At 45.0% G+C, this 14,847-nt stretch overlaps 1 protein-coding gene across 1 annotated transcript in view; it reads right to left on the bottom strand.

Moving 5' to 3' along the window:
- CLDN10 (claudin 10) overlaps positions 1-13,180 on the bottom strand; it is a 56,956-nt gene extending 43,776 nt beyond the window's left edge. The window contains exon 1 of the mRNA XM_013201623.3: positions 12,974-13,180. Coding sequence (XP_013057077.2) covers positions 12,974-13,043 — 70 coding nt within the window. The 5' untranslated portion in view covers positions 13,044-13,180. The remainder of the gene's footprint in view (positions 1-12,973) is intronic.
- Positions 13,181-14,847: the final 1,667 nt, after the last annotated feature.

The following is a 14,847-nucleotide window of genomic DNA, read 5'->3' on the forward strand; positions in this document are numbered from 1 at the left end:
GCTAAGGGTTATATCTAGTCTGTTTGTAGACAGATGAAAAGGGACAGTTGTTTTTACGGTACAGTGCTGAAATCGATCGAAATCTTCATAGCAACTCAGGCTCACCACTTCCTGTGGCACTGCCACTGGATAAGGGGAACTGATTATTTTCTTCCTGTTTGCAGCCACTTTTTACGTATTTGAAGGTTATTTTCATGCCTACACTCAGTTTAGTCTTCTTTAGACTAAACAATCGTAACTCTTCCAGTCTTTCTTCATAGGTCATGTTTTGTAAACCTTAGCGATTCTGGTTGCTCTTATCTGTATTATTTCCAAGTGCTCCGCATCGTGCTTAAAGTGTAGTACCCAAACTGGACACAGTACCGCAGCAGAGGCTCCTGCCTGGGAGCAGAAACAATCTCACATTGTAGAGACAGGCAGGCTCTTGCATTTTGTTTTGTTTTGTTTTATTTTATTTTATTTTAATTTAATTTTGCAACAGCGTACAATCTATACGACATGCTTTGCCTGATTCCTAACTGAGATGACCCTGGATACTGGAGTAATCCCTGCTGGTCCAACTACACAGAACCAAGAGCTGACCAGAAGCAGGTGGGATTGTTTTTGGTGCTGAGTTTCCATTAAGTTATTTAGAGGGAAAAAGGTGCATAATTTGAGGTAAAGAAGGGGTTAGATTATACAAACATTACTTGAGCAACTGCACTGGGTCAGACATAAGGCTGAGCTGATTTACGAGCCTGTCTTTGCTAGTGGCATGAAGGAGACAGTAAGACTGCAAAGATGTTGAGGGAAAAAGAAAAAAAAATGAAATAGGTCCATTTAGAAAATATTGCTGTTGGTAGAACTGAGTGAAAGCAGATGTAACCCAGTGAACTTCAGACCTTGAAATAATGCCATTTCTTTCACTTACTGAGAAAAATGAGCAATGCCAGTGAAAAAATCTCTGGCTGTAAAAATCACTTTGCATGACTCATGTATAATAGAAATGAGTGTTTGGAAACAGACTTTTCCTTGCCGTTCCTTCTTCTTTTAAAGCAATAACCAAGTGCCAAACACACCTTAAAAGACCTATATTTTCTAGGTCCTCTCCTTTGTTCACCAGTGCTTCCCCTTCAACATCGCAAGCTGTAACCACCTTGTTGCAGTCCTGTGTCAGGAAGTGGGCACAACGTGGAATTCTCTTGCTGGATGCAGATTTTCATTTGAAACTACCCAAGGTAGTAAAATTGCAAGGGACAAGTAATTAACAGTACTCAGGCTATAAGATAAGAATTTCCGCTCATTCTTTTGATTGAAATCTACAAGCTTTTGGAAATGATCTAATTTCTTCTGGTCAAGCGGTTAGCCTTTGCTGAGATTGCAGAGCGCTTGGGCCCAATCTCTCCCGTACTGGAGGTGGTGGCAAAAATGTCACCAGCAGCTTGAGGCAGAGCCTCTGCACCTCAAAAGCTCGCTTTTTGCTTTCCAGTAGCTTGTCTGCACGTTACCAGCTAAGAGCAGTGGTGAAGGGGGAGCAGTGATCAGAGTACACGTCCTCGCTAAGACAACTTCTGCCTCCAGCCTTCCTCCAGACACGGTCTCTGCCCTGAGCACAGGCCAACTCCTCTGCTGTGCTTAGACAGCTCCTCTGGTACCTGCCTGGAGGGGGTGAATGTCCTGGAAATGGACGTGCAGCGCAGGACTTCCCATCTCAGGTGTACTATCACATTCACTGAGCTACAGTCCTGCACCGACAGCATCAGGGACCCTAAGCACACTGAGGCCCACGCTGGCACTACTTTGGGGGTGCCTATAAAGGGCTTGCTTGTGGTGGCTAGACACCCTGCAGCAGCTGTGACTGGGGCTCTGCTCTTTCTTTAGACAAAGCTACTGACTTTTTCCATTTCCAAAGTCCCCTAACGATCTGCTTCCATTAAGCTGATGTATTTTGGGTGGCTGTGGTCTATGTGCTTTGTCAAGAGCTCCCTCCCTGCCCTGTGGCCCAGCAGTTCCACACTGGGCTTGCTTCCCTCGGCTGCAAGCGTTTTATCTCCTTGCAAATTGTTCCCAAGAATGAGGAGTGGGGCGAGTCTGGAGATGTACTTGCACACTCAGATCTTGCTGGTTGATTGCAAATCCTAGCAGATGGCTGAGAAAACCAGTCTGTGCCTTCCTCTGCCCTGGGACTTCCCCTAAGCCTCCCCAGTAACCTCAGCAATCACCACGCTGCAGCGCAGCTAGCGAGTGACCTTAGAAAGTGATCAAACATTTGCATATTACTGCAAACATAAAAATAATAATAAAAATCTGTGGGACGTGTGATGGTGTGGTGTCTCTCTTATCAACAGGCTCCACAAAAGCTCCTTCTTTTGTTTATAAGGAACTACAGACCAGAGATGTCTGGTTCTGCAGACAGGAAGGGTGAGGGGGGGGGAAAACACCCCCACTTGTTTTCTGCTTTGAGCGAAAACATTTCTCTGAACCAAAGAAGGTAGCGAAGCCGCTTGGCAAACAGACTCGTGTTAAGTACCTTGGCTGGAAATGTTTACGCGTGTTCCTGTGCCGCAGGCAGCCCCCGGCAGCGTGACAGCGCTCGGCTCCCCGCGTGCTGAGGGGAAGGACTCCCCACCCCATGCAGCCAGCCCTCTCGCAGCCCACCCTACCACATGTTTGAGTTCACCCACGGGTGGTAGCCCCTGCCTGTGAGGAAGGACACTGTTTCTGACCGCCTGTGTCTCCTGCTGCTTGTCTCCCTGACCCTATTGAGCACAGCCCCTCAGGAGGGTCACCACCACCAGCCAGGGTAAGAGAGCTTCGCCCCTAGGAAGTGAGTTAGCTGAACCACAGGTTGGGATACGGGTATGGTCTGTGGTGGTCTGGGCTTCTTCTGTGGCTTGCTATCGAGGGAAGAAAGGACAGGGACAATGAAAAGCCTGAGGTGCTGTCAAAAAACACGACAGAGCTGTGGGGAGTACCTGGGCGCCACGGCAAAACTGGGCTCCAAAATTGTGAAGCCCAGGTCAAAGCAAGGCTTTGGAAGTGCAGAAGATCCTAATGCAGAGACCCAAATGGCCATCGACCTTTTAGAGGTGAGTCCTCTCTTGTATCACAGTCTGGAAAGTGACCGAGATGCACAGAGAAGCACAAGCACATGCGGAGAAGCACAACCCTTTTGCTTCCTGCTGTACCCCGACACTGAATGTCGCCATCTCCAACCCTGCTGCTGTAGGTGAAGGCTGTATGCAGCCTCCTGCTCCTGTAGGAACACGTGCTTACAGCTGTAGGTTATTTCTTTGCCCTTGGCTACCTTGGCTTGAACTCCAGCTGGGCCCACTGTGGCTCCTGGAGGATTTATCCCTCTCAGATACCTAAACAGAGGCCCGCCCTCCACCCACCCTTCCCTGGGCACTGTTAATGTGAGGTTTCCTCTGTGGCCTGTGCTGCCAGACCCCAGGGTCGGCCAGAAACACCAAAGAAGCCCTGTGACAGAGATGCCCTTGGGAGAAGAGGGCTGAAGGGGGTAAAACAAAGAGGATGAAGGCCGTGGCGCCAGCAGAGACTGTGCTGTAGGAAGGACTGGTGTGCACAGACCATGGGGGGCAGTGGCCTGCCTAGCAGAGCTGGGTGAGCAGCAGCAGCCAGTGGGGCTTGCTCAGCCCCTGGGACAGCGGGGCGCGAAGTCCTGCCTGCTGCCACTTGGCTGGGGCTGCAGCACATCTGAGTTCCTGACTCAGCAGGAATTGACCCAAACCCTGGCCAGGGAGGAAAACAAATTTTCTGCCTTCGAGTTACATCCTGTCCCCGGCTCCGGTGAGCGCCCTTCTTTTAAAGGCCCTGGTCCAGGGCTCTGGCTAGGATGTTGGGCGATTTCCGATCTGGTGGTGTTGTTTTTTTTTTTGTCCAGGTGGCATCACCTTGGCGTTTCAACAAATCCCACCTCTGGCTACAGCTGGTGTGGAGATTTTGTAGATTGGCAAGATGATACCCAGCTCATCAGAAAAACTGAAGGAGCTTTGGCTTTTGCATTTGCAGGGACCTTCGATCTGAATTTGGAGGTGCTTGTGAGGGTGAAAAGGCCTCTTGGGTCCCAGCCAGAAAAAACAGGTCTGCTGGAAGGGGGACTGGGCCTTGCTGCACACGGAAGCACAAGAGTTATGACTTATTAAAAGCTGACACTTAAAAATACCGATTTTTTGTGAAGACTAAGCATGAACCACTGAGTTTTTAGAGAGGATATTAAGTAATCATGAGATTAGAGGTTTTATAATAGCCACTGAGTAAAACAAAACTACTCGCAGCATGAAAATGTTGAAAGGTGGTACAAATTAAAGTAAAATTGTCTGTTGCATTGGCTTTGCTGGGATGTAATTGTATAATCAGTTTTCTAAGCTGGAACATTGCCATTAAAAATATGCTATGGAAAAGCCAGATGCCATTAACTATTACTTAGTTGATTAAATTGCCTCTTTTCACCACTTTGTGAGATAACCACATCTGCTTTTAACAGCATGGCTGACTCTGGGCCCAGCATGTAGTGGGATGCTTGCATCGGGGGGGATGCCTGCCGGGGGCAACTGCTTGGGCTTGCGGTGGGTTTGCAGCAGAGAAGCTGTTTGTGCCTTTGGAGAGGTTGTTTTTCCTGGTAGCTCGATTAAACACTGCACTGAGATATGGTCAGTGAGTCACTTTCACTGTTTCTTAGTGGCTGGGGTTTGCTTTTGCTGCTCCCAGGATGAAATATCAATAGAAAGGCTTTTATGTGATACTTTGTGTTATTGTTTATAAATTCATTTGTGAAGAAGGAAAAGGCAGTCTCCAAATAAAAGAATATTTTGGCAGATTTCCATCTGCAGCGGAAATTTAGAACTTCTGAGCCCTCATTTCCTTTGGAAATACGAATCAGTGTGCATTGCCCTGAACACATTTATGGTGTCACAGAATATAAGCCCAAGACATCTCTTTGCGTCTGACTGATAGCTGCAGAAAAGTAGCCATACGTCTTAGCTGGTGTTTCATGGATACAGAAATAATAGCAAGTATAAAGGCTGGTAGAGTGGACCCAGTAGAAAAACAGCATATGTATATTCTTGGGAAAGCAAATTTCTAAGACTCTTCAAATATTCCGTTTTGCTTCTCATATTGGCTGTAGGGTAGCAGACATGGTCTTCAATACCTCTGCTTTTTACATTTTTTCAGATCCTTTTTTTTTTTTTTTTTAATTTAAAAGCCAAATATCTAGGTGACCAAGTTATTTAAGGTAAGAGATGAACAAAAGGTTCTCAGGAGACTACATGTGGCTGAATTTAAGTATGTGCTGTGCTGAATTTAGGCTGCAAATGTTTAATTTCTAGATATTTTTTTTTTAATATTTGGGTAGGCAGCAGTGTCTCCTAGCATCCCATATAAAGTCACAGTAGTAGCAAAACAAGAATCTGGCTTTCCAGCTTTCTCTCCAGGCCAGCACATTTGTTCATCCCCTGTCAGTCGTGTGCGCTGCGTGAACATAGAAAGGCCATCTTGTTCTACAGGTCCATCCTATTTAGCCACCACGCTTGTTCCTGAGTGATCCTGCCCAGATAAATGCCAGCAGGTAGGGTCTGTACACTAACAGATTCTGGTAGATGTTTGCTCAGATGATTATCTGTGCCATTGAGTGTCCCTTTTTGACGTCTTTTTCATTTTGCCTCGTGCCTTTTGGTTCATTTCTCTCTGACAGAAAGACTGTGCTGGTTTATTGTTAATAGAGAAACTGATGAAAGCTTGAATGCTTGGAGTTGTGAATTGAATGTTGTTTTGAATATGTGTGGTTTTTAAATAAAGTAGTGAAATCCAGAAAGATTATAATAGCATAAAAACAAGAAATCCTGATTACCTTCAAAAGGGAGATGTTGCTTCTTCACTTAAATAGTGAAATGTCATCAGAAGTGTCCCTTTCCTTGTGAGGCACCCCACAGCCAGGCCTGTCCAGTCTCACACGTTCATCCTGGGACCCCTCTCAGCTGCCCAGCTCCTACAGCTCTGCCTCACCACCTGCACCCCGTGTCAGCAGAGCCACAAGCAGCTGCGTGGCTGCTCTGGACAAGTGAGGCCATGGGGTGAAATGCGCAGAGTGGGGAGGAAAGTGTCCTTGCACACGGTGAAGCCCTGCTTTATGGCGTAGCCATCAGAGTGATTTCCTGTGGTAGGAAATACATCCTTGGAGGGGAAGCTGCGCAGAAGCACTGGGTTCCTGGTAACACCCCTGGTAACACCTCTGCTCCAAACCTTTGCTCTCATTCACGTCAGCGAGCCACCCGAGAGGATACATCGACCAGCCTCGAGAGCATCACGGCATCCACTCCAGGGAAGGGTTACAAGGAAATCCAGGCACTGCAGGACTCGATGCATGTGGGCTATGGAGAGGAATACCGCATGCACATCTCCATTAAAACGGCTGCACTCATCTGGCATCTTGTGTTGGAAAACTATGTGTAAGTACCATGAAACACAGAATAACACTTGCAGCCCGGAATTTTATACCCCTCTTGTCTCTGTAGAGATTTGTTTTCTCTACCAAATTGGCATTTAACTCACACCTGCCCAGCCAGCTCCATGTGGTATCCACAGCAGAGATTTTTATGTACACAGGTTTTATTTTCTCTGCAGTTTCTGTTCTCCTCACTGTTGGCTGCACTCGTTCTCACGTGCCCAGTCCCAGGCTGCTCATTGCTCAGCCTCTCTCACCCCCTTTCCACTACTCCCTGGAAATGTCATATGTGCTAGAAGGCTAAAGATTTTAAATCTCAGCAATGTGAATTCCAAAATCATAAGCTTTAATGGTTTGCACTTCAGTGTCCTCGCTCCCATCCATCTACCATGGCTATTTTTGCCAGGTTTCCTCTCCCCTCCTGCTGCAGGGACTTTCAAAAACGAGATGAACTGTATCACCATGACTTCAAGTGAAGCTCAGGGTGTAGCATGATTGCCAAAAAATGTAGAAGAGAATATATAGTGAGAATTGGCCCTACGCTCCTCAGTGCATGCTATAGAAAAGCTCCTTGCACCCACCTCAGTGCTCCCAAGGCAGACCAGGGTAACAAACCTGTTTGAACAGAGGTATTTTAAGACATTGGCTGCATACCAATTACTGCAGAGACCTATTCATTTTGCTGTACACTCTCTGCTGCTATGTAGGAGTAATCAAAGAAAACTAAAAGCAAAGCAGAGATAGCAATCTATTCTGGCGTGTGTATTAGAAGATGAAAGAGCTTTGTTATTAATGCCCCAATAACAATCTTTGCATTCCCATCCCTGCACCAGCTGCATGGAAAATACGCTGGCAACTAGCGTGGCAACTTCCCAGACTTCCCCACTGACTTTCTGCAAATGAAGACCACATCTGGGGCACTGTCCCAAATCCATCAGAGTAAGGATAACTGAAGAGAAGCACAAGAAGCACTACTTTTGCCCAGTTCTTGACAAAAGTGAGAAAGATGCTCGGCACCTTAATCTCTGCCCATGTACAGAGGTAGGGAGGTAGATGGCTCGTAGCACAAAAACACGATTGCAGAGATGCTGCCAAATTTCCAGGTATAAACAAGAGCTAAAAAGGAGTCTGTTTTGCAATGCCTTATCTTTTCCTGGAATCCTGCAAATTTTAAGGCAGTATCAGAGTCTGTCCTTTGTAGCCTATGGGTCAGCTTTTTCTCCAAAACAGGCAGCTGGCTGTGAAAATCTCCAGTGCTTTCCACCTGGTCTCATACAGCCTGGCCCTGCAGATCTTGGACCCTCTTTGTGTATGTTTGTGGCTGCAGATCCCCCCAGCAGGCACAGCTCTTTCCAGTCTGCCCCACAGCTCTGGACCATTCTGGTTCAACTAATTAGCCTGGGCCAGGCAGTCTTTATGGTAAATCACAGTAAACAGTGATTCATTGTGGTTTAGATCTATGATTTTTCAGAGCTTATAGATTAAAAGAAACAAAAGGCTAGAAGAGAAAACAAATTTGGCAGCAGGATTCCTTCTGAACCACTTCAAAATCTCTATCCTTCAATGCCTCAGCTCTGAGATCCAAAAATCCAGGTTTCACAGAGTTGTTCTGGCCCTGCTTGTTTCCTCTGGAACCCTCCACTCACAAGGAAGCCCTGGGTTTTGCCCTGGATCTACTACTGAGCTCCTGCTGGAGATCCCTGAGGGCAAATGTCTTGGGTACTGGGCATAAGCTCCCACCTCCTGTTCATACATGCTCTGCTCTGTGAGTGGCCCTACTGCACCCAAATCAATTCCTTGCCTTACCTGAAACCACCCTGCCAAGACCTATTATTTCTCAAGCTATCTCCTACCTAGGCTGAACTGTTTGATTCACTTTCTTCCTTCACTTTCAGCGGGAGAGGCAATAATATACAGTGCATAACAGATGTCCCAAACCATTTGCTGCGTGTTGTCACAACATCTCAGGACCTCTAGGGTGTTACCAGCTTTCTTTAGGGACAAAACGTGTTCAAAGCTATCTTGTTTGACCCAGTCATCTAATGTCAGGACAGAGGACAGGAGCTTGGAAAGAGGCTTGCTACCATGGAGGAGCAAGCAGTGAGAGCGGAGAACCAAGATTAAACGCCCTGTTGTTCTGTGTACGGGAGACTCTGTGCTAGAACAAACATTTCAGTCAGTCCAAACACCGACCCTTCTGCCTAAAGAGAAACAGAGAGTACCTTGGAAATAAACCATAAGCGTCTGTGGGGAGATGTGGCCATGTCTCACAATCTTCATTGCCAAATTTCATGTCTTGATCCTTTTTTCCTTCTTTCCTTTCCTTCCTTTCCTTTCTTTCTCTTTCTTTCTTTCTTTCTTTCTTTCTTTCTTTCTTTCTTTCTTTCTTTCTTTCTTTCTTTCTTTCTTTCTTTCTTTCTTTCTTTTCTTTCTTTCTTTCTTTCTTTCTTTCTTTCTTTCTTTCTTTCTTTCTTTTCTTCCTTCCTTTCTTTCCTTTCCCTCCTTCCTTCCTTCCTTCCTTCCTTCCTTCCTTCCTTCCTTCTTTCCTTCCTTCTTTCCTTCCTTCCTTCCTTCCTTCTTTCCTTCCTTCCTTCCTTCCTTCTTCCTTCCTTCCTTCTTCCTTTCCTTCCTTCCTTCCTTCCTTCCTTCCTTCCTTCCTTCCTTCCTTCCTTCCTTCCCTTTCCCTCCTTCCCTCCTTCCCTCCTTCCCTCCTTCCCTCCTTCCCTCCGTCTTTCTTTCCTTCTTTCCTTCTCTCTCACATTCCCTCCATGCACCTTTGCCAGTGCTGTTCTGACCTCGTTTTCCTGAAGCAGCCCATGTCCAGCGCTCCCTGGAGAGCAAACCCTGACGGAGGAGAGCTCAGCCTGGCGCCCCGGGGGCTGGGGGAGCCGGGGGCCGGGAGGAAGCCGGGGCCGCGCTGCAGCACCATGGAGAGAGGAGCGTCCCGCCGGGCAGGGAGCAGCGAGCAGGGAGCCGGGAAGGGACCAAGGGGCAGGGAGCAGGCAGCAAAGCACGAAGCTGCAGCCCCAGCCCTCACCCCAGCCTTCCACCCTGTATCCCCAGCCAAGCAAGGCTGCTCTGGGTACAGGGGCTGCGATAGTAGTTGCCGTGTTTCAGCATCCTTCCACCCCTTAGATGTGTCGCAGCGGCAGCATCACGAAATGGTAGCTCTGCATCTGCCTGCCTACGTGACCCAGAAGGCCTGGGCATCGTCCTCTCGGTACAGGCTACCATCAGCATAGCGCTGCTTGCACCACTTGGCCCCGCTAAAACAAGCACCGGCAAGACCAAGAGACGTCAGCAGAAGATCTGAGGCTCACACAAGCAAAGGTTGAAGGAAGCATGTTTCTTCTGCTTTGTGGTACACCTGCCTGAACGCATGGCATGGGAAGCCAGAGACTGCAGAGGAGTCATGAAACAGTGCCGTAGGCTAGCGTGACAAATACTGAACTAACTACTTGAAGAAAGCCGGTAGCTGCCCCAGCTGACTAGGGAAGGAGCATAGGAAAGGGGACAAATACGAAGAATTCTGGGACTGTAGGAATTCAGGATGATATGCACGAGAGGAAGGAGAAGAGAGGTGACTGCTGCCCATGGAGCACTAAGGATCTAGTAGGAGACAGGGTGGGTAGAAACTCTGCCATAAAATTTGTATCTTACTGACGTCCATGACAGCTCTGGCTCCAATGGAGTTCGTGGCCTTAGTTCCCAGGCTCTCCCTTTGAAGGTACTTTGTGGGTCTTATTTACTGGTAAGGACTGAGAGGTTAATCAGAGGTTAGTGGTTTCGTTAAACACTATTCTCTCCGTTAGCTTTAATTTATGGAATTTATTGACTGTATGAGTTTGTGCCTATGAGTGATGGTCACTTGGTTTTGATCGTATAATTTCCAGAAGTGTATATGGTGCACTGATAATTGCAGTCAAGCTAACTGTGGAGACAATGTTCCCAGTTAATAGTTAGCTTGAAGCTTGCTATATTTGTGTCAGATCTGATGAATGACTTTGTTGCACGCTTCTCCCAAAGCAGTTGATTTAATAAAAGATATTACCTCTTCCCACAAACATCACCGTAAATGACTGTAGCTACAGCATATTACTATTTGTGCTACAGTAAATACTCCATACTCCTCCAGGACCTTTCATCCGAATGTTTCAGTCACTGCGGCCGATTACCCCAGCTGTACACATACAAGTACCTCTAGCAACAGCCCAGCTAGCTGGGGTACTCTTAGCAGTGTGGCTGTGCTAGCTCAGACTTCAAGAACCAAGAAGCCCTCAAGGTTTGTAGATGGGCTGGGTTGTACAAGCTGAGATCTTCTTGCCTTGGCTGTGCTCCTATCAGCACAACTAGTCCTTTAGCTGAAAGCCAGTTCTGGAAAATACCCGCACATTGCCAAGGACAGCAGAGTAGTACTGCTCCAAGAAAGACCTTTGGAGTCTGTTTTGTTGTTTTTTGTTTGTTTGCTGTGATTTGGATAGGGGAAAAAATCTTGAAACTTCATAGAGGTTGAATAGAAGCCTTTACTGCAAAAGACCCTGAAAAGCGCAATCAAAACTTTGATGATCAAATGAATCTATGCTGGAGTATCAGTGACCTATACTATTTACTACTTTTTTTTTGGTGAGGCAGTAGGGCAACCTAAAGATGGGTAGGAGTGGAGAAGGAGCTTGTGTAACAGAGTTATCTTTGGCTGTAGGACAAATTGCAAGTAGATTCCATAAAATCATAAACGTGCAGTACAAAAAAATTATTTTGCCAGCCCTCCCTGAAGTCACTAAGTCAATAATGAGGACATATTGAGGGTCTGAGTACAGATGGTACTTCGTTACTTCTTCAGTACGAGCATTTTATTGTTTTACAATGTAGGACAAAGTGAGAGTGCAAAGCTCTTTTCCTGTTGAACTCCTGTTTTCCTTGGATTACCAGGAGTTTATGTTTAGCTGGTTTTCCAAACAAAATACCTCACTTTTTCCCAGTAGTGTGTATGCTACATGTAACCCTACCCTTTGCTACTGCCTGTGCTGGCAAGTTAAAATTAGACTTCCTAAATGTCAGTTCAGCTACTTGCTACCCTCCTATTTTAACAAGAGCATGCTACTTTAATTTGTTGTGAATTTCTTGCCTATATTACCCAAAAGAGCAAATAAGCAAAATTGTACTCAGATGGTTAAGTATATATTTAAAGGGTATACACATACTGATGTGTAGTTTGTTTATTCAAATTTCAGTCTGCCAGCGGTCAAAATAATAGCAACAATACAAAGTACAAGTGGCAAGTGGAGTACAGCTAATTATTCTGAAAGCAGCTTTTATATGAATTATAGTAGCGATAATGGAAGTTTCTAGTTACCAAAGTACTTTATATTGCTTTAAACAAATTTGACAATGTATGCCTGAAAAGAATCATCACTGTTTTTTTTTTCCCTTTAAATCTAAGTAAAAATAACGTGTGGCAGAGTAAAATGTGTACAAAATTGATGCTGAGTTTTATGTCAAAATCCTCTGTACATGTAGGAGTCGATCTGTACACCCTAGCATGCCATCTGATGTGGCAGGGGGTGAGAGGGAAGAGAAGACATGGGTCTGTAACACCCCCACATTTCGATGTTTCCACGTGTGTGTGGGGTGTGTGTGTGTGTGTGTGCACGACCCTGTTCATGTATTACGGCAACAACCATGGAACAATACATTTTGTACCTCGTTCACCCACTGACGGTTTGCCTTTATAATCATGCATCTTGGTGGTCTCATAAGAGCTTTGCACGACTGGTTCTGTCTTGGATGGATTTCTGTTCTGTTTCCCTAAAATACCAGTGTCTTAGCTCATTTTGTCCTACCCTAGCTTGACTTCATCATGCTTATGTGCTGACCACATTCAGAAAAGAGCAGTCCCTCTCCCCTTGCCCTCAGATGTGGTTACGCACAGTTTCACTGTAAACACTACTTTCCCTACTGCCTCAAGGCTTAACAACTAATAGAAAACAAGAAGTTTAGAAAACTAAAGTTAAAATATTAGCCTGTGATACAGCAAGCACATACACATGCACTTAATTTCCAGCATGAATATTTGCATGGTATTCGCAGATGTAGTGCTTTGCTATCTAGTTTCCTTGCGTATGAAAAAGAGTACTGACAGCTATCACAGATTTTGCTATCTTTCCTCCTCTCCCCCCCTCCCATACAAGCAAGCAGCATACTTATTTTGCATGGAAGTTAGAGCTGGAGGACAGTTTGGTCCATCTCTCTGCTAACAGTGGTTTGTTACTGATAGTGTATTTACGGGAACTTTGTCCAGTACTCTTATCTCACATTACCAACCGCACAGTGGAGCTTACTGTCTTTCTTGAAATACGTATCACTTCTACAAAGTTGTTTCTGATATTCTGCCTGCACTATCCCTTACTTATATTCATAACAATGCTTTAATCACAATCGCTTGCAGAAGCCAAAATAATCTTTCTCTCCTCGGGCTCCCACCTTGCAACGCACATAACTCTCCATACGTTCCAGTTAAATTACACGTACCTTCCACTTTGAAGATAGTAAGGTGAGGTCTGCAGTGAAAAGCACCCAGCGCGTTGCCTGCACAGTTCATCCAAAGGCCCTGGAAAACCCAGGTTGCGGTGATAACAGATGATGCTCGGCTAGTGACTTTCCACTCATTCGATGCAGTAGCAGCAATCGCGGCTGCTAGCCCACAAAAACAAAATATAAAAGCTATAATCTGGATTCCTATCATGTTTCTCTGTAACCGAGGGACTTAGTAATGCCACAGTGTGGAGAGGAAAGTACTTCAGTCATGTGAGTAAGCAAAAAGACATAACATAAGCAAATTATACTTGAACAAGTTCAGTAACACTTGCTACAGAAAGTTAATGTGGCTGAAAGAAATTGTTGCGCTTGAGTGATTTAAGAAAGGCCTTAGGCATTACAAATGTTTAGAAAGAAAGGCAAGGTACAACTTTATGGGAGTTAATTACTTGTACTTACTTACTAATTTCTAATTGTAAAAAATAATTAAAATGTTTTCATACTTTTTTTCAATTATGGTTTTCCAGTTAATGCTTAATTTTTAGTTAATTGGAAACCTACAAACATTGCATCTAGCAAAAAAAGTTCAGAGTCCAAACTGTACAGTGCTATTTAACAGATTACCATAACATTTTAGAAGGATCACACAACACTTGAAAAATGCATTTTTAAAAGGCTGTGAAATTAATTCAGCCATAACTAGCCGTCATACAAGCAGCTGTAACATCTTGGAGGCAGTGTCTGTGAATGAGATTGTGGAATAACGAATCTGGAGCAAGAACAGAAATAGCAAGTGGTCCCTTTGCTGCAGTAGTGAGGAGAATCAACTTTAAGTAGCCTCCATCAAGTTTTCTTCTCTGGTCTCCAAAGAAAATGTACTTCTTCTTATGGTACTTCTGCCCCGCATGGTGAACATAGTGCAGGAACAGCCGTCCTACCACTGACTGAGCTCCTGCAACCTCATGCCATGAAGAATCCTCAAAGAATATCACTGATGTAGTAACGTGTCATCCTTACAGTGGTAGGCACTGATTCTTAGCAGAGCTATTCAGCTTGGGTGCAGCACCACACTGAAGCAGCTATTCTAATTCCAGTTCCTGAATAAACTCAGTTGACTAGTGTGGGCTCTGCATATGGTTTCACAGACATATGTGGTCTTCAGACTTCTGAGATGCCAACTTCCAGCTTTATTCTTGGCTATCTTCATGCTCTGGTCCTTCTTGGCTTCCTTTCTTAAGAAGAAGCATATGTCTCCTCTCTTTGGTCTTTCATTATGCCATTTGGTGACATGCTATCACCCAGGGTATTGAGTATGCACTATCACTTTTTACAGTGACAACAGTTTTTTTGTTTGTTTGTTTGTTTTTGTTTTGTTTTGTTTTGTTTTGTTTTTTCCCCCTTAGATGCTTCTCATGTTGCTTTTTCCTTCTGCAACTGTGATAAACACCACACCAAACTTTGGCATCTGAGCTTTTCTGTAGACTTCCCAAATCTCAAGCAAAAGTCACCAAGGATGCTGAAACACTGATATTCTATGTAAAGACCCAGAGGAGTTCTAAAAAGACTCTTGTGTTGTACCATTGCTTGATACTTCCACTTTATTTATTCTTCCCAAAAGTATCATTATACAGACCAGAGAATTACACTATGAGAAGAAATTTCTTTTCACAGTAGTAAATCCACATCCCACACACCAGGTGCAAGCAGAAAGATTTTTATTAACATGGCCAGCGTCAGATACATGGAAAGAGGTTTTGCTACACAGAGCCACTACAATACAGCAGGTAATTTTAATGACGAGGACTATATTACACAGACAGCTGTCATTTTCCTTTTGCTGTCAAATAATTCAGTGACATATTTGTCTT

Source organism: Anser cygnoides, chromosome 1 (assembly GCF_040182565.1).
Source record: "Anser cygnoides isolate HZ-2024a breed goose chromosome 1, Taihu_goose_T2T_genome, whole genome shotgun sequence".
In the NCBI taxonomy this organism is placed as follows: domain Eukaryota; kingdom Metazoa; phylum Chordata; class Aves; order Anseriformes; family Anatidae; genus Anser; species Anser cygnoides.